This window comes from Neolamprologus multifasciatus, chromosome 19 (assembly GCF_963576455.1).
Source record: "Neolamprologus multifasciatus chromosome 19, fNeoMul1.2, whole genome shotgun sequence".
NCBI classification, from domain to species: domain Eukaryota; kingdom Metazoa; phylum Chordata; class Actinopteri; order Cichliformes; family Cichlidae; genus Neolamprologus; species Neolamprologus multifasciatus.
Window position 1 is genome coordinate 17861509 of NC_140457.1, and position 24244 is coordinate 17885752.

General features: G+C 40.7%; 1 protein-coding gene across 1 annotated transcript in view; it reads right to left on the minus strand.

Moving 5' to 3' along the window:
* mboat2a (membrane bound O-acyltransferase domain containing 2a) overlaps window positions 1–24244 on the minus strand; it is a 41419-nt gene that overhangs the window by 8970 nt on the left and 8205 nt on the right. The window contains exons 2-5 of the mRNA XM_085144290.1: window positions 11955–12100; window positions 7135–7212; window positions 2512–2607; window positions 328–383 (exon numbers count right to left, since the gene is read on the minus strand). Coding sequence (XP_085000416.1) covers window positions 328–383; window positions 2512–2607; window positions 7135–7212; window positions 11955–12100 — 376 coding nt within the window. The remainder of the gene's footprint in view (window positions 1–327; window positions 384–2511; window positions 2608–7134; window positions 7213–11954; window positions 12101–24244) is intronic.

Below are 24244 nucleotides of genomic sequence, written 5' to 3' on the forward strand. Positions count from 1 at the left end.
CGGGGCTGTTCCATCACGTCTAGTTTAATTCGATTTGGGATTAAAGAAAGTCTTAACGGTTGAGGAGGGGGAAAAAAACAATGCAAAGTTGGTCATTGCTCCATTATATAACTATGTTTATGCTCTCCTTCTGGTTCAGTAGCCCATTGTAGGAACTGACAACTGGCTCAGAAATGTGGCCATCTGATCTGTTTTCACACTCCAAAGAGAATTGAACTGACATTTTCACTTCTGTCACATCTGCCACTTCTTTTTTTCCAAAGTATGCACACACACGCAGGCACACTACACTGGAGACACACGGGCTTTAACGACACTTGTTCTTACCATCATGGATTTCAAATGCCATGCTGGTGATCTTCTGTGTGATAACCATCATGGGCCTAAAGACAGAGTAAATATTAAAAAACAAAAAACAAACACGCAGCACATTTAAGTCTCAGTGTTCTGACTTTAGGATACATACATTTCCTCATGCACTAAACCTTTGTCCTGAGTTTTCCTGCCTGGCTGCTATCCCGTATTCATTTAGCAACTATTGTTTGATATTTTATGTGGAATCTTCCAATAACAGTGCAAACACTGAGTGGTAGTATCTTTACAATGGCTAGTTTCCTCCAGGATAACGGCAGGCTTTTATTAAACTTCCTGTTGTTGTTTTTTCTCCAGTTCTGTGCTGGTCAGCCCTCCTTATCCCGACTTAATGATATTCTCTATCAGTGCGGGATATGTATAAGCCTGAACTCAGAAAAACACAGCTCCTCTCCTGATGCTTGCATCAGCATATTCTGGATTAATTTTATACATGAAAGCTGCTGGTGGCATGAAGTTGAGCTACAAAGGGAAGAATAAGCCACAGGGTAGGGATTATTTGCTCTTTAAAGGCCAATTGTGTAAAAGTTGCAACTATGGGATGTTATTATGAGACTTAAGCCAATTATTTTTTATCTTGCACATTTTACAGATAAATATGTAAATGAGGCTTTATTTACCTATTTATAGTACTGTGCAAAAGTCTTGAGCCACATGTCATTTCTTTATATTTTGGTAGGAAGATAAATAGTTGCAGAGATTCATGGAAATGCAGTATATTAAATACAAACTGTTTGTATAATACTAACCAGCCTGAAAGTCGATATTTGATAAGACCACCTTTATTCTTTAATAATGCCTAAATTCTCTTAGGCAAGCAATTGCAGATTCAGCTAAGAAATTGGAAGAAATTGTGTATTTCTGCAAAAAGTGCCTAAAGCCAGAATTTAAAATGTGTTCTTTGCCAAGTTGTTGTGTTGCCATGTTCTTTGCCATGTTATGTGTTGACACAACACGAGTATGTCTTTTTTCTGCCTGAATGACTCATAGGTCAGTGTTAAGTGACTTAAAGAAAAAAATGTATTTACTGTATATTAGTCATCTTTGAAATATAGTGTGGAGATATGTGGCTCAAGATATTTGAAAAAGACAAAAACTTTCCTAATTGATTACACTGAGGCAATTATTTTTTGTGTAGAAATGTTTTTGTAATGTGCAAAAAATGGATTAACTCAATAAATATGCACTACTACTTCAATTAAATAAACACCTGTCTTAGACATTTTCCCTATTAGCCCGAAAGAAACATAATAAGGAAACAAAATAGTCCAAAATCTGAATACTGGCCTTAAATAAAATTCCCTTTTTCCGAAGCACATTTGGCTGGGGTGGGAGGTACAATGACATTTAAGAAAACATGTGATTTTGACATTTTGAGCGAAAACAGAGGGACAACAGATGTAGCTGAAGGAGTGAAATCTCACAGAGGAAGTATGGCTTTGCATTAGGTTGCTTAGTAACTAGCCACCCCCAACCTGCTGGGAGTGCGGGCTGTGTGCTCAAACTGTCAGACTGTCTGGAGAAATGGGAACCAGCCACTTGGAACTGCAGTCCCTGCCGACGTCCTCGTGCGGACACAGATGAGCAGTGGGACTCAGTCTTGTATCCATTTAGCTCGAGTCACATCCAATATTCGGCCGATTCTTATCGACGACTTCTCCTTTTAGCGTCATTTGTAGTCCATTTGGGATTCAAGCTCAATCAGTGAAGGTCTTTAATGTTAAATTAAGGTCCAAAATATCTTAAAAGTGCACTGATTATGCCTCATTTTCTGTCATTTGGCAAAGTCTCAAATGTTGAGGTCAGCACACAAGTAATCCCCGTGAGCCAAATGTTCAGGATTCAGTCTACTCAAAACACAAAGTTTCCCTCAGTCTTTAGAGAGGACAGAGAGGGGATTATTCTTAAAATTTGGTCAGCTCAGGCATACAGTTCACAGATTCCCCACACACCTGATGTTTAAACACACTGTATATGCAAGGGCTAGCCAATCAAACTGGGCTTAAAGAGAGCGTGGTCTTAAAAGGAAAGCATTCGAATAGCTCGTTTCAGAAAATGGATAACTGATGGGCTGTACAAAGAAAAGCATTCTTTTGAAATGTGAAAAATGAGGATGAAAGAGTTCTAGTGTTAGCTTACCCTGTGAAATCTGCAGAGTACATGCCGTAGTCAAAAACGTAGACCCGTGTGATTTGACACAATATCAAATAGCCCAGTGTTACAATGAAGCAGTATCTACACAGAAAAGAAGCAGAGAAAAAAATTTATTAGATTTTATCTGCATTTAAGTGACATTTAAAAAAGAAATAAAGTAGTAGTCACAAGAGTCAGACACGAAAACAGCTAAGAAACTTGGGTACAACTTGTTCTCAACTATTCAACATAGCAACGAGGAGCTTTTCAGACCAGCACCTCGATATGTGCAACATAAACAGTTCATTTTAGAGTTCTGGGGAGAAAAAAAATAAACTTTCATCTCTTTGTTTTGATCTCTGTGGCTGAACAAAGATTTTTTTTTTCAACACAGCACCGTACGCAGTGGCCTCACGAACAGGGCAGAACTATGCAGCGGGGGGAGGGGGGGTCGTAAACTGGACAAAAGGGCAGAGAAGGCTCCAGCAATGTGTCTCTGTCAGGGAGGGAAGACGGAGGACAACGCGACCTTTCAAGACAAGGCCCAAAAACAGAGCAGCGCTAAAGGGTCTAACACAAAGCTGCTGCAGAGTCAGCTCAAGTCAAAGCTAGCCAGATAGCATCCCTCCACTGTCAACAATAAGAGGATTGTGCCTCTCTGAGAAGCAATACAGCATACCAGCTACAACAATGCTGTGCTGGAGATAAGCCACAACGGGACCTTTTGATTCTCACAGCCTACTGTATCCAAGACGTCACCTGATATCTGCTGCCAAGCACGTATGAAACAAAATAAAAGAAGGCACTCGTACTTCTCCAGTATGAAACATTTGTATAGCTTTCAAGAGCCATTTCTCTAGAAGCAATCAAACACTACAATTGTACACTCCTATTAATCACAAAACCCTTAGAGGAGACAGATAAAGCACAGTTATTCTCAGAGATTTGTATACAGCCCACACTTGGCATCTCATCCGAGGGTATAAGCAGTTTACACAATATTCTTTCAGCATTCTGCACATATAGGAGACCAAACGGCTCTTTGCGATGTTGCTAAGATTCCCACACCAGCAGCTTATTATAGTACTTTATTAACTGCTGCCTGTAGCTTTTTCAAAACTGGTTTCATTATTCTCTTGCATAAATTGACAATATTCTGTCCGTCAGACACTTTCACATAATATTTCTCAAGGCTTCATTCATACGTGGTCCAAAATTAACACCCACTAAGCAGTAGATTAGTAGGAAGACTCTGCATTTGGTCAGTAAATATTGGAGGGCTATCTGTCACACTGGCTGGTGGCAAGAAACAAATGCAATGAAATTATGTAATGACAAAACTCTTTACCCCTTGAAAACTTACAAGGACTAGATTAGTTTGTCCCCAAGCAAGAGTGAACGCCCTATTATATCTGCTCCGTGTATCGTTGCACATGCGTCAGATCTGGTGAAAATATACACATTTTATTGAGCCCCCATGTGGGGTTTTACAAAATGAGTGGCTGTGTGCAGAAGTTAGTGAAGGCGGGGTCTCCCTGTGCAGCTATCCTTGGAAAAACCTGGAAACTATTTTTTGATGGTGGTCAAACTACATCTTTAATTATATATTCTGAGGTGTCAAAACTCGTCATTATGGGTACAGCGGAGTTCGTCAAGTGTTTGTCAGGAAAAGAGGTAAGCAACTGTTGCTTGAACAGTCATCCAGCATTGAATTAAAAACTGAAATCTGCATCTGCGACAATACTGCAGTCTGTCCTAGCTGGGGAAAAGAAGAGGGGTAAATTGTGAAGAGGTCGCCAGTCCATCACACAGCAGACACAAAGAGAATGGCTACTAACGCTTATTCTGACACTGACAGCCGAGATAAAAATCACCAATTATCCATGAGAGGCGGCAGGAGCACCTGGAGAAAGCCCACTTAAAACATATTACTGATGCGTTGGAGTGAGGTACATTGTTCTGTTGCACTGGCAGAAATTACACTCGCTTTTAACAAAAAGACTAGACTGTATGCCAGAAAGTGCACATTTAGTGATTTAGTGCAACACAAAAGGGAATTTTTCTTTTGACTCCACAAACAAACAAAAAAAATAAGAATCTTTATCAAAAACCCTAATTTTGCCAGGATCAGCACTCTGCAGTAGAAGTGTGCAGCCACATTTTATCAGTGAGGATGTGAACTATATATGCAGGACCAGCTATATTTGTACTGAGCCCAGCAGGGATCCTGTCTTATCATCACCTGATTTGTATTTGTGTAATTTACAGCTCAGAGGGGGGTGTTTCATTTCCACTCAAGGCATCAGATGGAGCCTGGAGACTAAAGCAGGCTGGTCTCCCGCTGTGGGACAGCGGTAGACAGGTCAAGCCACACTGGAGGTGCAGGTATGGATACAGTACACGGTGTATATACAGAAATGAAAACTAAAAGCAGGCCAAGCAAATTTGAGGAAGTAATTCATACAAATGTCACGCTTAGATTTATAGTCAATTTAAAAAGAGATCAAATTTCCTTAACTCTGTTGGCTAGCACTGGAGCTACAGATGTTTAAAGGGTAGCAAAGTGGTTTCATGAACAGACAGATGCAACAGACTTGGATTCAGACCCTTTTTGGTATTAATAACCACTCAATGCTTGCTACACTATATTCGCCTTTTCCACACATATTTATTCACTTAAGTGCTTTACCTAGCTTGCATCCACCTACGCCCAATTTAGAGTTACCAATTACTGGTCATGTCTTTGGACTGTGGGAGGAAGTGAGAATATCCAGTAGAAACCTACAAGCACAGGGAGAATATGCATCCTGTCAGTATCTCTTTACCTTTATGTTTTCCCCAAACAAATGACACATAAGTTCCAGACTTATGTGTCATTTGTTTGGTTTAGGTGAAGGTGCTGCCTGGTTAGAGAGTGTGCAGGTGGAAGGATACATTAAGTGCTCTTGGCTGGCTGTGAATTCTCTAGACTATGCTCGATTCTCACAAGGGTTCAAGGTAACATCAAACTAGGGAGCTGGCAGGGCAAAGACCATTTGATATCAAATCAAACTGAAGTAGAAAATTGCGTTCTCACATATAGCTCAGGCCCACAGCTCATGTGTGAAAATGGCTCTTGAGGCCAATAAAACAAATGAAAAAGAAAAGAAAAACACATAAAATAAAGAAAAACAACCCAATTGATTAAACAGCTTTAAGTAGCTACATGCTGTAAAAGAGCCAATTAGATACAATTACCTCATTTTAAGGCTCAAAAGCTGAAAACTATAAAGATCAGGTACCAACACATTTGCAACAAGACAGCAGTTTTTCTCTCATTTCTGTAGAAGTCTGACTTGTTACAATTCTTTTTTACTGCCAGTATCCCTGTAAGTGGGCTCTTTCATTACTCTGATAGCCTCTTTCATTAGTTACACTATATCTAACAATGTCACAGTTCTCCCTCTTTGCCGTCAACCAGCAGGCAGTGCTGTGTTCACGCTCGAGGCAAGTTGGAATGCATCTAGAACATTCCCCGTCTGCTTGCCACATCCAACAGGTGAGCCGTCAAAGACAGCAGGGAGCTGGGAGCGAAAGAGATCTGAAGCTCACGTGATGAATAGTACGAAATATGATGCCAACAACTAAACAAAGCACCTCTAGTCAGACTACAGCCAGACTTGGGTTTGATCCACACTTAGACCCAAAAAGCTGTCATACTGTGCTCCCTGTATGCTCGACCTTCCTCACTGTATGTTGTGTATGGGTTCATTAGATTTCCCCATCTGTCACAGATGGCAGCTGAAATCCAGGATGTCATTTATGTCCCCTACTATGGATTGGCATTTTTTTATACACTGGAGAATATGTCGATTTGCCCTCAGTGTTTTCATGGCAGCTTGAAGTTTCACAGTGGAAAAAAAATAGTGTATTTAGCTTTATAATAATTCACTGCAAGCCTCCATTAAAGGGGACAAAAGATTATTTCCTTAGGTTGATTACTGCAGAAAGGTTGCGATCTAAAGTTCAGACTGACTTGTCCAGCCACTTGGCACAAACCCCAAGCTCGATCTCAGCTTTTCATAAGTGTTACCGCAAGAGGGAGTGGACTGCGCTTATGTACCAACCTGCAAAGACACAACACCGGGCTACAAAGGACAATAAGAGTTGAACCTCTCGCAAAGGGTGATGCATGTCAAAACGTGTTGCTCATCTAGTTAACCAAAGTTGTCATTTCCATTCTGTCACCGGGTTTGGAGCCTTTTCTTTCTGAGAGCAGCTGTTGTGATGAATATTTCCTTAGTATCTATTTAGAGCGATCTTCCCAGGGGGAAACATCTAATGTTCACACCTGCACTCATAACCTTGAATTCTAGCAAAAATAACATCTAAGCCAATGTGAATATGCCTGTGCATCTGAGTGTGTGTGTTTGTCTTCATGGACACAGATGGAAGCCCGGGAGCAGAATCAGTATCAGTGTGTCTTAGGCCTATGTGCCCTAAACAGATAAAGCACATGAAGCCTTAAAACAGTCCAATATCTAATGTAACATTAATGACAAGATTCAAGTGCAGCAAACTTCAAGTTTTGGTTTCAGGGTTTATTAAATCAAACTGATTTTTTTATAGGTTTGTGAGTTTTCTTCTTACTTGTGCATGTTCTCCAGCCCAGCAAACACCATCACACTGTAAGACAGGCCACTCTGGACCAGGAAATGAAGGGAATACCTGTAGAGAGACAGATACCACAAATAATAAATACCACTGTTTATTTATCTACCTGTATAGTTGTAAGGAAGAGGAAATTACAGCATTACAAAGCACAGTCACACCAGCAACCATGTGAGGACAGACCTTTTGTTGTTAATTAACATGTTAGTAACAGCACGTACTAACAAGATATTAAACCAACTCTGCCATATAGCCACCTCTCTCCCTTTGTGCGAGGCACAAACAGTTCAGCAGTGGCAGCAGCTACCAGATGGATCTTTGAAGGGCGCAGTGTGTGATCCTATAGACGTCAAGCCCTCCAGGAGAGGAGAGATGTCACAGTGTGTTAGCTGTGACTCAACAAACACAACACGTCTATCAGGGCTGGCGAGGAACAAGAGATCATAGGGGTGGGTGAATGGAATTAACTGAAAATACAAGGGTTAAGAGTCCGAGAGGGGAAAAGGCAATAAAATTCTTATACAAAGAGACTCCAACCCGTTTGCCTGAAATGTACTAAATAGTCAGTTCCAAATGTTTGTCCAGCAGCATTGAGGAAAAAGCGTATGTTTCTGCCAGAGAGGAAATACAACCTAAAAGAAACCAGTCAGCCTGGAGCATTTGGAAGGAAGCTCCTTTAAGACCAGCAGTCGAGGGCTCTCTAACACAGAGCAGCAGCAGAATGTCTGTGTGCTATGAAAGCCATCACAAAAGCCATCATATATGCCCGCTGAATAAAAGCATACACCCAACCACCCCCCCCAAACCCCCCCCCCCAAAAAAAAACCCCCAAAAACTATTGATGCATTCATGCATTTAATGCCCTTTCCTTCCTCTACATTACATGTTTATCACCAATTCCACTTGTCAAGTTAAACCTTTTTACCCTGTGATTAGCGGCTAATTCAGTCTTAGCAACATAAAACACTTAACTGGGAATACTGAGCCAAGTACAATAAATGCTATATATTACCTCCATAAAATGTATCTTCTTAATGACATTTCTATGAGTGTATAGTCTTTTTATTACCTACTAATTACTGCAGACAATAAAAGTCTTTGGCGGGCACTCACAGAGGTAAATATCAAATAGTGATTATTTGGCCCCTTTGTGCTAAAACAGACGACTGGTTTTGGCCAGAAAAAATGACGTTTGCTCACATCTCTTGTGTTGTCGGACTAAGTCGGTGTTTCACTTCCTTTATTACTACACTTCCCCTGTTGCCAGTATCTGATGATAAGTTCCGCAGCCTTGCTTGAGACGACTTTTCCAAGTAGCCTGTGGTTACCATTTACAAAAATAAATTTAAGTCCACTTGGGACTGTTATTGCCACGGGACCTTGTGATTTAGAAATTGCAGTGCATCCACATGGATAACCACAGCCTGTGTTTTGCCTGAATTTTGAAAACATCTGTTGTTGCCAGCTTCAAAACTTACATTAAACTGATTAGGCTGCCAGATATATTATGTCCACACATCTCCTTCAGGATTTTCTGGTACAGAGCAGAATTCATGAGTCTATTAATTATAGCAAGTCATTCAGATCCTAAAGCTTCAAAGCAGCTCCAGACCATCACACTACAACCACCGTTTTTGACCGTTGGTACGATGTTCTTTTTATGTTAGTTTTACTCCAGATGTGACGTGATTCACACCTTCCAGAAAGTTACATTTGTATCTCATCAGTTCACAGAATACCATCCCATTGTACTTTTGGCAAATGTGAGATGAGCCTTTGAGTTCTTTTTGGTCAGCATTGGTTTTCTCCTTGTAACACTCCCATGGATCCCATGCTGTTTCTTAAGGTTGAATCATCAACACCAACCTTAACTGAGACTAGTAAGACGTACAGTTGTTCCGGGTTTTTCTGTGACCTCCTGGATGAATTGTCGATGCACTGCTGGAGTGATTTTCATAGGCTGTTCAGTCCTGTAAAGGTTCCCTACTGTTCCATGGTTTCTCCATTTGTGTACAATGGCTCTCACTGTGGTTGGCTGGAGTCCCATAGTTGTACAAATGGCTTTGTAACCCCTTCCAGACTGACAGATGTTGATGATTTTCTATTTTGGTTCTATTTTTGGATTACGTTTTTCCCTTAATAAATGAAATCATCATTTTAAAATACTAAAGGCCACTAGTGCTACCCCTCACCCTCCACGTAGATGCACGTAGATGTGGTCTAAGGTTGAAGTTTCTAGGTGACTTTCTTCTTGAGTTCTTGGATTCACAAGTGTTTTAAGAAAACTTGACCTCTGACCTTGCAGTCATATGACCTTGACTTTGAAGTCAGGGTCACAGAGAATCAAACTCTAAGATTTCTAGTAGCGGCACCAATAGCATCGATTTGAGAATGTTCACAAAGTTGGGTTACCATGCCAACCACCCTCCTGCCAGGGTGACAACAACACTCCATCGGCTTTGTAATGGCTTTGGTTATCCTTGCCTAACATTTGTTTGATGATCTGAAACATTTAAGTGTCGCAAATATGCAAAAGAAACTAAAACAAAAAAGATTTAAAAAAACAAAACAAATACTTTTTCATGTCACTGTACATAAGGAGAGTGTTTCTGATACTATATGGTTGACTATCATCCATCTGCTTGGTGTCAGCTCAGTCATGCAGCATAAACAGTCTGCTGGTAAAGTGACATAAGACCCCATCGGTGTGATGATCAGATAACACTTTATCTGGCTATCACTTTCTCACTTGCTGTGCAGCTTGAAGTCTGATTAGGAGGAAACAAGTGTTTCCTGTGTTTGCTATATATACACACGCACACACACAGCGGCACTGTGCTAGAGGTACAGTAGATGGTCTAATACAGGACAACAGCTTCCTAATGAGACAGCAGTTACTACCCAATCGATTAATTTGCTTTGGCATGAAGGGCTGTGAAGGTAGTGGCAGAAGTGACAAGGGAGAGCAAAGACGATGGCAGGCAAACAGCAGGCAAACAAATGAGTACAGAATTAAAAAAAAACCAACACAAAAAAGCCCGGAATAACGAATGAGGCAATCGTACTATCAAACCTAACCTCCGAACAACCACCGACAAATATGCAGGAAGTCTGGTTTCATTTTTTGGTATAGTAACATCAACACAAATAAACAACAATAATCAGACCATAGGCAGACCAAAGAGTGTCACTGTGGTATTCAGTTTAACTGATTATTTGGTTTCTTTGCACGCTAACAGATTTTACTAGTGTTTGATGAGCATTTTAGTAGTTTTAGCAACAATCTTATTGCATATGAGCACGACACTTGAGGGTTATCATTCATTGTAAACCATTTGTGTGCAGTAGAGGTAGTAGGGTAAGAAATTTCTTAAAGCAACAGAGTAAAAACCAGCAGTGACATTTTTCACATCTATAGTTTGTTTACTCTAGTGTGAATCAGCTGATGAATTTGTTAACTTTTAATCTCTCCCTTGTTTGGTTTCTCTTCACACAAAGAAAAAATCCAAGTGCACTCCAAGCGAACCAAAATTCATCACTACAAACCACGTGAGAACGTTCTAGACTACTGGAGAACATGGAGCGTTTACGTTTATTTTGTGGTTAGTTGGTAGCTCATACGAACCTTTGCATATCTGTAGTACATTGCTGCATCTTAGAGGAAAAAGCAGACGTGGCTTTGGGAAGTTGTTTTAGTTCAACCTTGTAACGTACACCTGGTAGCTCGTTAGGATCAAGGTCAAATCACATTCACGCCATAAATGAACCGCTGTGAAATTCATTTTGAAACGCACTGAGACCACTTCCTCCAAAGGGTCTTGGTGCGATTGTTTTGGTCAGCACCAGGGTGTGATTACTGTGTTCACACCTGCATAAATGAAATGCACCAACAGGAAAATGAACCAGAGTTCAATTTAAACAGAATAAACACTGCAGGTGATTAAGAAATTCAAATAGACCAGAAAACAACATTGGAAAGAAAGCCATCACAGAGGTTTCTTTTTAAAACCAATCTCCTTCTTTGCCATTTGGCACCATTTGGCATCTCTACAATCAAGTAGATTCTGACCTGCTTGCACAGATCCAAAATGCCCTGGACACACCAGGTTAAAAAAAATTGTGTGCGTGTGTAGGGGGGTGCACGAAAAGCCAAAACAACACCAAGGCGCACCACAAGTTGTGACTTAACGTTTGGCACGCATTCGTATTTATAAGGACAACAAAGGCGAGCATAAACTGCCAACGGAAACCATGACACTGGGAAATGGGTACTACTGCAAGAGGGATGAAATCCAAAATGGTTTGGGAGTCGAGCTTTTTTTGGCTTAATTTCTGTGACTGACGAAACCCAGACAAGAAGTGTCTGTGTCACCATTTTTAAAAGCTGACTTTCTATCAAACTACTTGTTTGGAGACCTATGTGTAAAACTGAATGCTAGTTTAGCAAAACCAGCAGAGGGTGAACTGTTCACGTATGTCCTGATTTAGGAAGAAGCATTCTGGGAAATGTAGAAAAATAACTTAAGTAGAAATGAACACTTCATTACATAACATTTCTTGTATTATATAACATTACATAACATACTATATACTGATAATTGAACCATAAGTAAAATCAAATAAATAAATTTAAAAAAAAAAAGCACATAGCCATAACATGAAACTGGGACATGCCCTCTGTTTGCAGGAAAACAAAGTCACTAACGTGATACTGTAGGAAGGAAGGAAGGTTGGAGCAGAGTCTGAAAGCACACTGATGACAAGAACAGAGCTGCGGGATAAACAGAGGGGTGACTCACCAGCCAAAGCAGAAGAGAGCCAAGTAGAAGCCCAACAGAGTGGCCACCACATGTCTGATGAAGGGACTGGTCTTACTGGGATGGAGGTAGATCCGAAACCAAACAGCCATCAGCAGGGCAAACAGCTGACATGCCACAAAGTTAACCTGCGCACAGAGACACAGTAATGAATGATAAAAATGGATGCTTTTTCTGTGTATCGCTTGCATATGAAAGATTATAGTAGAAGACACTGAGCATAAAACAAAGGTGTGGTCCACCTTGTGCAATTAAATTGTCTCTAATAGTGAAAAATAAAGCAAAAAATATCCATCTATTTATGAAAAAATTAATATAATATGAATCTGACAGGTCATAGCTGGGTTGGAGGGTGTTAGAGTGGGTGTTTGAGACCTTGTTTCATCTCCTAATGTCTCCAAATGGCACAGCAAAGAGGCTTTACACCAGTCAATAGTGAGATTGACTGAATCCAGTGGGAGGGGGCAAAGGAAACCTCTCCGTTTGATTAGTAACACCAAACACAGGTGGAAGATAGAAAAGAGATTCTTATACGGTATTGATCCATCTGGATTTTTCTATATTAAGGCTATTTGACACAATTGTGACAACAGCCCAAGCTAACCTTGTAATAATTGTTTGACTCACACTGTCTGTTAGGGCTGCACGATTTTGCATAAAATGAGAATCACAATTTTTTTTGCTTAGAATTGAGATCACGATTCTCTCACGATTTTCTTCTCCAATATAAATATTTATTGCATTTATTAACTGCACATCAACTTCGTAACAGTTGAGACAGAACATAAAAACAATAAATAAACATAACAAAACAATAAATGTCTCATATTTTGTCATTGAAGCAAAATGTTGTACTGCTTGTAATTCCACCTCCACCGTTGCTCAACACTGCGTGTATAGAACAGGTAGTGCAACATTTGAAAAATAGTTGCGGGATAGCATTGTGTAGCGTTTGTCTAGGGTGTTGATAATTTTCATAAATCCCTCGCTTTGCACAGTGTTGATGGGAGCCATATCTTTGGTCAGGTGATAAGTGATAGCCTCTGTAATTTCTTTGTGCCTGCGGGAGTTTGACCGGTATGGGGAAGCGCTGTATAAGGTTCACGTTATTGATGTTTGGGTGGTTGACCGGAACGGATTTTCTCCTGTCACTTTCTTGGCCTTACAGCTTCGTCTCTCCGTTGTTTTTTCCCTGCCAGCTGGCTTCTGTATCACGTGGTATAAGGCTCCGCCCTTGTCATTTGCTGAGCAAGAAGAGTGAGCGTTTCTTTTCATGCAGATTATGTCCCGGATCAAAATGTGGTACAATCGTCATCTTTTTTTTCTTTTTTTTAAAAATCATTGTCATTTGGAAATGAGATTGCACATAAGTATAAATTGAGATCGCGATTTTCTAACGATTAATTGTGCAGCCCTACTGTCTGTCATCATTATATTTCAAGTAGTTTTGGAAGTGTTGACATGTCTTTCAGTATACAAAGAGGTGAGTAAGGATCTATGATCATTTTAACATGTGCAGGCAACACTGAACTATTTTACGCAGTGTAAATCCTCGTGTGTCATATACCGGTACAGAAAACAAAATAATCTTTTCGTGTGTGCTGTAAAACCTCTCACCACACTACACAAATGCTACATGAACATGCCTAACACATTATGAGAAAGGACATTTATTTTATTGACACATATCTTGCAAACATCTCATAGGGTTTTCCCTAAAATTACTATTGAGGCAGTGCATCTGAGCCAAATAAACAATAAAAAGCTAACTGTTCCCTATCATGTTTTGTTGTCCCACGCTGAAGCCTTTCCTCTTTTTCTGACACACGCAGCAGGGCAGCAAAGCGGCAAGCCCAGGTGAAGTGAAGATTTTACAACACAGCTTAAGTACGTGCAATCAGCCTTCACAGCCGAGTCTTTTACAGTATTTTATTAAATCAAGATTAAACAGAGAATATGAATTGTTCCGCACAAGTTATAAGAAAAGCTCTGCACGTAATGTTACTGGTAACTTAATGTGCCAATTATCTTCACATAGCTGATTCTGCCAAAGCAAGTCGTGGGCCAAGACAGCAGTCGATCCCCTCTGCCAAGGTGACAAAGAATGACTGATGCTTATGTAGCCTGCAGGGACCATGTGTTCTGTGAAAGACTTTCAGTCTAAAACCCCTTGGACTTGACCTCTGTTAATACTGGTGAATTTATGGGCTCAGTCACACACTTCAAGGCAGAAAACTTTAGGTCCATTTTGTATAAGTTTCATAAAGCCATTCACCATCAACACCAAGATGATGATGGCGAAAACACTCATCAAGGCCTCATAATGAGACTTCACTAACAGTGGGTAACATCATTTATATTGTCTGTGGTTCTTCCATGTTTTTAAACTCAATGGTTTTCCATATCTTAAATATTATTGTGTTCATTGACATTTCACTATATTTTTTTCCATTCCATCCATGTTTCTTTTTTTTTCTAAACAGTGATTATCTTAAAAACTATTTTTAAAATAGAAATAAAGAAGAGGATGACAGTATAGCTAGCTAGAAGCTTTACTGTGAATATGGGGAGAAGAAAGAACCACCACACCCTCGCCTCTGCAACCTCAGAACCTAACCTTATGATATCTTTAATAAAGTTTTTCTATAACATCATACGTTTTCTGCAATATAGAAGCATGTCATTGCACATTGCACAGGCCTATTCCACATACACCCTCACAAATGCAAAGCAGAAGGCTGCACGTTAACTTCTTTATTGCCTCTCCAAGTCCATCTCTGCCCTCAGCTTCCTTTGGCAGATGCAAATGAACTACAGATACAAAACAAATTTCAAACATCAGTACATTGTAAAGGGAAACAGACTGTTAAGCACTAAGCCCACATTTGTTTGATGTCACGTTAAGCGATGCATGTCTGAATACATGACAGCCCGCCAATGTATATAGGTCATGTTAACAGATCCGTCTGGCCAGTGAACGGTAAAAGACAAGTAACACCATGAGCGCCATCCATTATCTATGGATCCTGCATGATTGATGAGACAGAAAGGGAGAGGGACAGATATAGCCCTAAGTACTAAAGCCCTCGCGTCTGCAGGGCTACGTAGCCACAAATCATCTGCAGCATTAGCCTGAGAGTTTCATATCAGATACTAGTTGGTTGAAAATATCAGGGCTTTTGTTTCTCCATGCGCACACAGACACACACACACACACATACACACAATGTATATGAGCCTCAACAATAGAAGCTACCCTGCTTTGTTCTTCTATTGTTACGAGTTATATTGTTTAAAAGGGGGAAACCAGTTGGGACTGAGATGAGTGTAATTAACAAATAATCAAGCAGGAGAAGCTAAACCAGATGGCTGTGTGCAGGTCCTGATGCTGATACTCCTTCAGCTTAGCCCAAAAGCAAACAAATCCAAGCAATCCGCTGGGAAGAAATGTGTCATTTTAGCTCCACGGCTGCCAAAAGAAGACTATGAGTCATTTATCTGTCTCATATGGATGAAAGACAAACAACCGCACCCAGCTGTGTGCCAATAAAGATAAGTTTTATTGACAGTGTCTGTTATTTCCATCTTTCAGCTATGATTAACAGGGAAAAGGCCCAGGACTTATAGTAATAACCGAGTGGCTTCTGTTTCTGCTCTTCTGCTCAGAAACTCTAGCGCAACAAATGTGGCAAAATTAAGCCGCAGTTCATTTGCAGATCGCTTCTAATTCTCTAAAGCTCAAGCGCTAAAAATAAAATAAGATGCCCTAATGTAATGACAAGAAATCACATTAAACTGACCTTCTCTGACTCCCTCTCCACCCACCCCTTCTCATGCAAGCCTCTTTCTTTGCACAGTGTTTAGCCAGTCCACAGCTTTGGATGTTGCTTTACACTTTGATTACCTTCAAGCTGCTCACTTGCTGAATATGACTTGTGTGCCTGTACACTGGCCCACGGGGTAACAGGTTGATATGCAAAGCAACAAACAGCCCACATTTTACTAGAGTCACTGATTTATCCAAGTGTTCCAGTAAGACAAAAATAGCAGTTAAAGTCAACTAGTTGAATGTTTCTGTGTGAACCCAACTAGTTTTAGGAGCGTTTAAATGTGCATGACTGCATTGAAAGTATGTCAAACCACAGGTATGCATCTTAAATTACATCTTAGATTATTACAGCCACAACCCCTCGACTCTGGATTTGTACTGAAGGAAGTTACAACGTCCTTTGCTGACTAGCTGGAAAATCAAGAAGTGTGAATTGGCCCTCCCTGGATATCAAAATATTACCTTAAGAGTAAGGAAAGGGCATGGCAGACAGACAGACAGACAGACAGCATTGTGTGAGTCAATAGTGAAGCGGAGCTGTGGGTGACTATTTGTGGCAAAACCTCAAGCGGGCCAACTGACAACTGTCAATCATTTATTCTTAAACTGAGAAATGAGATTGCAGTTGTTCACCTATTACGCTTCCAAGCTATTTAATTAGGACAAATAAAGAACAGAGGACCCAGGACTAACGGAGAACAGGAGAGTTCATGAAAAATCTGCAGGATTAAGACCAAATGTATACTTACAAATTTACTTCAAGGACTAAAGTCATACAAGCAAAAGTCTCCTTAATAGTAAAGATGACTTTTTTATTACATACTTCTTACTTTACCTGTTGATAATAACCTGTTGATTGTTATCTGGGATGGAAAAGATTGAATTAATGAGTAATGAATGCTGTGCAACATCTACACTGAATAGCTAAAGGTAAGTGCACATACATGACCACTTTAAAGAGCGTCTCCCCGCTAACTGGTGGCTCATTGGAAATGAGAGCATTTGCATTCATATTCTCACAGCGTTTCTGCACCATATGTTAGTTAATCGGAATCCTTTTATAGACAAAAGCTACAGCTTGCAGTACCTCTCACCACTCAGTGCTGTGTGTTCAACTCAGCGGGAAAGATATATTATTATTGCTCACAGGTCAATTACAAGAGCTCCTGCAGAATCTGTGAAATCATGTAGGAGATTGACATTAGAAATTAATGCCAGCATTTGAGAAATAAGCTGTCAGGGAAAACAACCATTTTCGGAACGGTTCTTTCACCCGGGCAGTACTTACACAATGAGACCAGATGACAAGCAAACTTGCTACATTTCACTCGCAGATGTGATTTTACACTGAACGGGCACTGTAGCATCTGTGATTTTTTTTTCCCCCCCTTCTTCGCTTTAAAAAAGGTGCTTTCAACCAGAGCCCTCTGACTTTGACATAAATCTAAGGAATTCTGGGATATGTAGGAACCAGTGTTCCCTCTGGGTTGCATGCAGTACTTTGCAACAAAGTTATATCGTTATAGAAGCCGCCACATGCCAAAAAGAAAAGAAAAGCAGTATCAGACTTGATAGTCACAGGATTTGTTAAAAGATTAGGCTAAATGTGTTTTCTCTCAGCCTGGGACGGTTGTTTATTGAATAAACACTTTGCAGTAGACAAGCTCCTGTGCCGAGGTACGTTGTTCCTTCATTCATAATACATGGATCCCCTCTTCCATTATTGATTCACTCTGAAGTCAACCTTACCCTGGGGTACAGCACTCTTATTGTTTCAGAAACTAAGGCAGAATATCTGTGCTGCAGAATCGTTCAAGATTCAAGGGGATGAAAGAGGAGACAAGATTTATGACAAGGAAAAAGGGACACAGACCAGCTTGGGAAAGGAGGAGGAAGGCCCCAAAAGCAAAAAGTTGCAGATCTGGGATGCTGGTAAGGTGCCATGTCCATGCCTGCTACTGACAGAATATTTACTTCTGAAGCTGAGAAGTGGCTCCATGAGGCCTGGTGAGAACCATTGTGAAGCTAAAGCACCTTCCATCCTTTGTCTTCAGCATACAATGTCAAACAGTGATGTCTCAGCAAATCAATCACATGTCATTACAGAGGGTACAGATCACAGAGACAGGCAACATACGGATGTTTTGATAGGTAGCAAGTGCCAGTGTGCAGCCAGCGCTTAGGGGCCATAAGCTGTCAGGCAGTTTCTCCTGGCAGCTGTGGCACATAGGGCTCAGTTCAGCTCAGTTTAAAGACGCTATATTATAGACTGACACAAACTAGCACTGGGAAAGAAGCTGAAAGGAAGGCAGGAAATCACTGTGAATGCTGAAGACAGATAAGCCTGTTTCCTGAAGCTCATTACTGAGTCAAACCCAGTGTCCATGTATGGGTGCCTGCATGCATGTGAGGAAACATAAAGGCCTTCGGGGCTGATCTTTTTCCAGTTTTTCCAGTTCGTTTATCACCAAAATGATATCCTCACCCACAATCTGGATTTTAAAGCGTGTCTATAAAGCAACTACTTCCCGCTCTGTTCCGGTTTTTATCTGTCTCATCAGCCAGGAATTTTGTGTTGGAGAGGAGCTGCAGCTGAGCAGGGAGGCTGTGAGGAAAGAAAGTAGGGATAGCACAGGAACGAAGGGATGGGCGGCAAGTCCTTTATACTCTGGGCAAAGCTTATCTTTTTTCTCTTTTCCACAAAAACAACAGTAAGAGACTGCAACCATGCTAACGACAGTTTCACAGTTATGCTTTGAGCTAAATGTTAACATTAAAACAATTATGTCATGCTAACAAGTTGTGCAGCTATAGTGTTTACAGTCTTCAGTCAGTGACACCATCGCAATGTCTGGTCCCCACGGAAAATATCCACTTCCTGACTGCTTGACCAGTGGTTCCTGTTAACCATTCACTTTGAAACTAAAAGTTCCTTCTCACCACTCAGCCAACATGCTTAAAAAGGTGCGAAATTTACTTTCGCCATTTCCTGTTTGTTTTTGCATTTTTTCCCCAAGTTTCACTGCTACTCAGTGAGGAGTTGGACACCTTTGCAGACTAGTCGGCATCTTCCATACAAACCGCGGGCATTCACAGCAATCTAGCGTTTAATGACAAAACCAATCACAAGAAGATTTTTGGTGCAGCACTCAAATTTTGTAACTAATTTCACCAACTATCGCAACCACTTGCCAACCATTTAGCAACCAGTAACTGCCAAGGGGTCACAAGGGGTCTGAGATGTTACTGATTTAGCATGCTAACATTTGCCAAGTAATAGTACAGTCACACTAAAGAAAATAATGGCTGCAGACTATAATTGAAAAAAATGGACTTTTTAAAAAATTCAGAGCAACTGACTGACAGACCGACTCTGACATCCATATCACCTGTGTGACTAACTGCCAATAAACTCAGGATGTGATCAGTAGTGTTTATGTGGAAATCTACATGTGGCCTATGAGGAAACCGATGACAGGCTCACAATCACAGACACACGCCTCAGGTATAAAGCACAAATGCTAAGCAGAAGTGAGAATTTGCATCGAGTCTACTAAAGGGCTTATTTACCCACTTATGTCAAACTGTGTGTTATGATAAGAGTGGGGAAAATGCAATACAAAAGGTTCCTGTGGGTTACCGTGAGAGATAAACATCTAAAGACTGCCTTGATGAGTTTGACCTGCTGTCTGTTGGTGCTAACACCTTTTCCATAGATGAGATCTTTGCTTAGGTAATGACAAAATTTCACTCCAGTAAGCCCAAGTAGCACAGGCACACACACATACACACTCACAGGGGTAATATCACTTTTCATGAAGAGTATTCCTGTCCTCTCCATGTGTGTAGTCTGTGTTTAACACCCAGGGACTAAAATAGTTCCTTCCTGCACAAAGCCTCCCTTTACTCGCTGTGACGGGTGAGTTCCCATCTCAGCATGTGTGTGCATCTGCTTGTGTGTGTCTACACACACAGAGATAAATTTAGACAGTCATTAGCATAAAGCCCTTTTTTCCATGTCATTAAGTAAACCCACCCTTCCCCCCAAACACTCCTCCACCCATACAGCCTAAGCGACGCTACAGTCCCGCTCCGCACAGTCTCATTTGATTTCCATCAGCTGTAGTCCACAGTGACTCATGCAGATTCGAGTGGAGGGAGGGAACCAAAGCCTCGAAGTTAAACTCAACTAGTTCCACAGTCTGCATTCAATGCAAAACTGTCTGCGGAGGATATATGGTGCACCACACATATACTATCCTAATCCTCTTTAGAGAGTGGTGCAGTGCAAGCAGCAGTTTTCATGTTAGGTGACAACGAGAAAGAGCACTCATGTTTAATTCCCTGGAAGATTAAAAACAGCTGACGATAAGAGTGTTCTTAAACGTTACAGAAAGCGGGAACAACAAAAGGATGACAGAGTAAAAGAGATGAGGAATTTTCTTTCTGAAACGGAGGTAGGAAAATTATACAAGAGCAAATGTGTCCATGCATATATGAGGTAGTAAATTTCAATAACATGTAATATAGTGAGCTCCATCCTCTGCCAAACAAACTCTCTGCGGGCAAAGACGTGGGAAATGTCACGAGTACTTTAGCCTCTGCCAATAAATGTGCCACAATTGGTCATGGCTCCCAGAGACAAACTACCGTGCGTGTGTGCGTTTGTGTATGCGTGTGTGTTTGCTCAGCGCAACGAGGTTGTGCTGACAGTATGAGAACAAAAGTGGTCTTGTTCTTTCAGCCAACAAAAACAAAGCTCTGACATGTTTTGTGACACTGGCTATGTCTCTTTGCTAACTCGAATTAAAAAAAAAGAAGAAGAAATAAAAAAAATAAAAGTTTGACACTTTCACAAAGTCTCACTTAAGTCAGTTCAAAAGGCTGTCAGATGAATAAGATAGCCACTGAAAACTGTGGAATAGAGGCCTCACTCTGAGCCATAAACTCACCGTGTTGCCCAAGGCTACATTATGTTGGAGATAATGAGGAAAGTGTCATGCGGATAAGGCTAACCTAAAAGAAGTGTGCAGTGGTGCACAACGACACACACAAACAGAGACGTGTTAAAGCCTGCAGTGTGGTGCTTTCCCCCTCGGAGCTGATCCACAGATCCCAGTCAGGCTCTACAGTCACCGCTATTAATAGTCGAACAATCAGACATTCCCCACAAGGTACAAAGTAGCACTGGGCCAGAACCATGCTCATGGTATGTATGTGTGTCTCCAGGAAAGTGTTTGAACCCGTCCTAAGCAAAGATTATATGGCAGCTTTTAATCATAAATATCATCTGAGCCCTCCCCCCCAAAAATCATCTTGGATCCCTAAGAAGGTGTTACGATAAAGTCATGCTTCCACAGATGCACTGACCTTGAGCTCGACCTTCATTCCATCCATATTGTACATTACTGAATCAATGCAAACTGAAGAAACAAGTCAAGTCCAGTCCAGTTTAAGATTATGAGTCACATGTACTAAATGGGCCCAAATAGCATGTGAGTACAGTCCCCAAATAGGACTCATAGGTGTAGTTAGTTTTACGAGCGATTTACAAAAGTTGTGCTGTTTTCTAAACACAGGCATAGTCAGTTCATTTCAAATCAAGAGCAAAAAAACCCCCCAAAATATTCTTTTTTTTTTTCTGTGTTAAATATCGGTGCAATTTGGAGTAAATTGCACGTCGTAAACGTAAGTAAATCAGTTTGCATGTTTGATTTCTAATATTCTCCTCCCTATATTTTGCACCTTCAGAAAGGAACTCCCATATAAGGTCATATAAGCAACAAGGTCAGCTGCACAAAAATTTGTTTTAGGATTTTGAATTTGACAGACTTTTTAAAAGTATATTAATTCAGTTTTGTCAGTGGTCGCCACAGCTTCCTTTCTTTTAATACATCAGTAAAAGTAAAAACAACCGCAAACTACAAGTTTATCAGAGTACACACAATGGTCACTTCACAGTCAGAGCAACCAGGCTGTAGCATTTATTCAAGCATCGGGTATCCTATATGGTGCCCGGGTGTAAAAATAAAAAAATGCACACATAACCCTCCCTTAAAATGCATGCAAATAATTAGAATGATTAAATTTGGCTGGAAGGGTTTAAAGAAGCCATATTATTATCTTATCTCTGTCACATTACCTAAGGGACCAACTCCAGAGCCTGTTCTCTGGACGGCTGCTGTTTCACATGAGTGTGTGTACTGATTCATGAATTCAAAATAGCTGCAGTTTTTAAACAATACATTTTTTGGTGTAATTGATTGCATGTCAAGTTTTGGCCCAAGGGCAAAAAAATACTGGGCTCTTGCCCACACGGGTCACCTCACTTTACTCACACAGAGCTGCTGGGGAATTGCTAATAAAGATGAGCTAGTTACATCTCGAGCGTCTAAGCAAACTTCAATCACCACCCTCATGTTGTTCGAACATGAGGCCACAGCTGTGCACATGGAATGTGCAAAGACAGCATTTCAAAGGGAGGGCAGGCTGCCATGTGTGATCAGCCTTGCTTTAATAATACTTTAAAAGTGAAGTAGAGGAGCTGGATCTAATCTTAAAGACGTCATATCAAGGCAGCAATTAAACTAAAGTTGGCTCTGTTGTCTATGACTCAATCTGCATGTTTCTGAAATGCTTTATTGTGGAAAAAGTCCTTATAGAAATGCCTTATTTAAACTTCTCCACCCCCACCCGAGAGCTATAATAATTCATCTACAAGAGCATGACAGCTTTGACAAACACTGTGTGAAGGCCTTTTTTTACTCAGTGAACCAGCTCTGCAAAGATTTCCTTAGTGTAACTCTTAAAGAAAGCCTTTTCTTCAGCTAATGAGGACCAATGCAGAGAGTAAAACAGCCTAAGAAAAGAGCGGCCCTAAACTTGCCATAAATAGCCAAATGTATTCAAACCAGTAACTGCTTGATAACACTTTGCAAGTTAAAGGAAACTGGCACTGCCCGCTGGCATCGCCACAAATAGTTCACAAGAATTTTCAGTTCATATCAGCAACAGAGGATGCAGGCTTTATTAGCTCGGCTATCGGACCTACTAGCATAAAAGAGAGGTTTTTGCGTAAAGTTACAAAAGACTGTAAATGCAGGGATAATGTTACATAAGCAAGTTAAGTAACCGACATTAGCTGGATGGATTAATGTTCTGTGGTTGTTCTTCTGTGGTAATACATTTCTATTCTACTACTGATGGTCGCTGAAAGAAATATCATCTGGAACCACGTCCCCCTTCACAAGTGTGCCCTACAGGAAAGTAGAAGTGGAGTTTCTGTGTAGACACGCTTGTTCTAAAATTATCAACAGTGTGTCTTTGATATCTCTTTGTAACTAAGAGAGCGATAGGTGCAACTCAGCATGTGCAGAGTGGCAACTGCTAAAATGTTTCTGAATGGACAAATACGATCAGCCAGGCATCTTACAAGCAAAATGGATACAATGGCTCTAGAACCTGTGTTACAATGCTCGGTCAATTGGCGCAGAAGTGACTGGCTATTAGCAGAAGTTGGCAATCTGACAGGAAACACTCGAGGCTGCTTTGATGCACATGTACATAATGTGGCAAAGCTTCAAGCACAATATGCTTTCATGTTTGCAAGGGGAGGGATGACAAATCTAGCAGACCATGGCACACTAATTTGTAACTTTGTCAGCTGAGGTGTACACATAGCATTGTTCACCTTTAAGTACAAATTAAAAAGCATCGTGTGGCACAGCTAATCAGGTTCAAGGGAATCGATAGCAGAAGGTGCTGGAGAGTGAACACGATGAATCAAGTCCCACTTTTCAAATGACAATACAACTCGTACTTTTTTAGTCAACATTTGTGTTGACTAGTTGGAATGTACAGCTAGACACAGGCCTGGTGAATGTGACTGTCTTCCAGTGAGGGTCAATTCACTGTATGCCCACGTAGTACTGTGCAAAAGTCTTCAGCCACTCCTCAATGCTTTATTTTTTTGAGGAAATGGGGAAATAGGAACAACAACCTAATGAAATGTGCAAACATAGATGGAAATGCAGTATATAAGGCAAGAACAGTTTGTTCAGCTTACGAATGAACTCCCCATGGCAGGTTTTCTTCTAAGTTCTTTAAGTAGTGTTCAGGACTAGTTCTCCAGGACATTCAAAGCTCTTCTTTGGATCTTGGCTGCCTTTTGTTCTATTCTCTGTCAAAAATTAGCTCATACAGCTTTAATAATGTTTAAGTCCGGGCTATGAAGAGGACAATATGTGACTGATCGTGTTCCATTTTGTGCTTTTTCCAGATGGTTGCTTGGTGGATCAAGTTTGACATGATCCCCAACACCAATGGCTTAAATACAGCCTCAAACTATGAGCCTCCACTGTGTCTTACAGGTGGCTATAACCAGTGTTGTACCTCACTCTTGACCACCTCTGCACTGTAGGCGATTTGAACCACCAATCTCTCA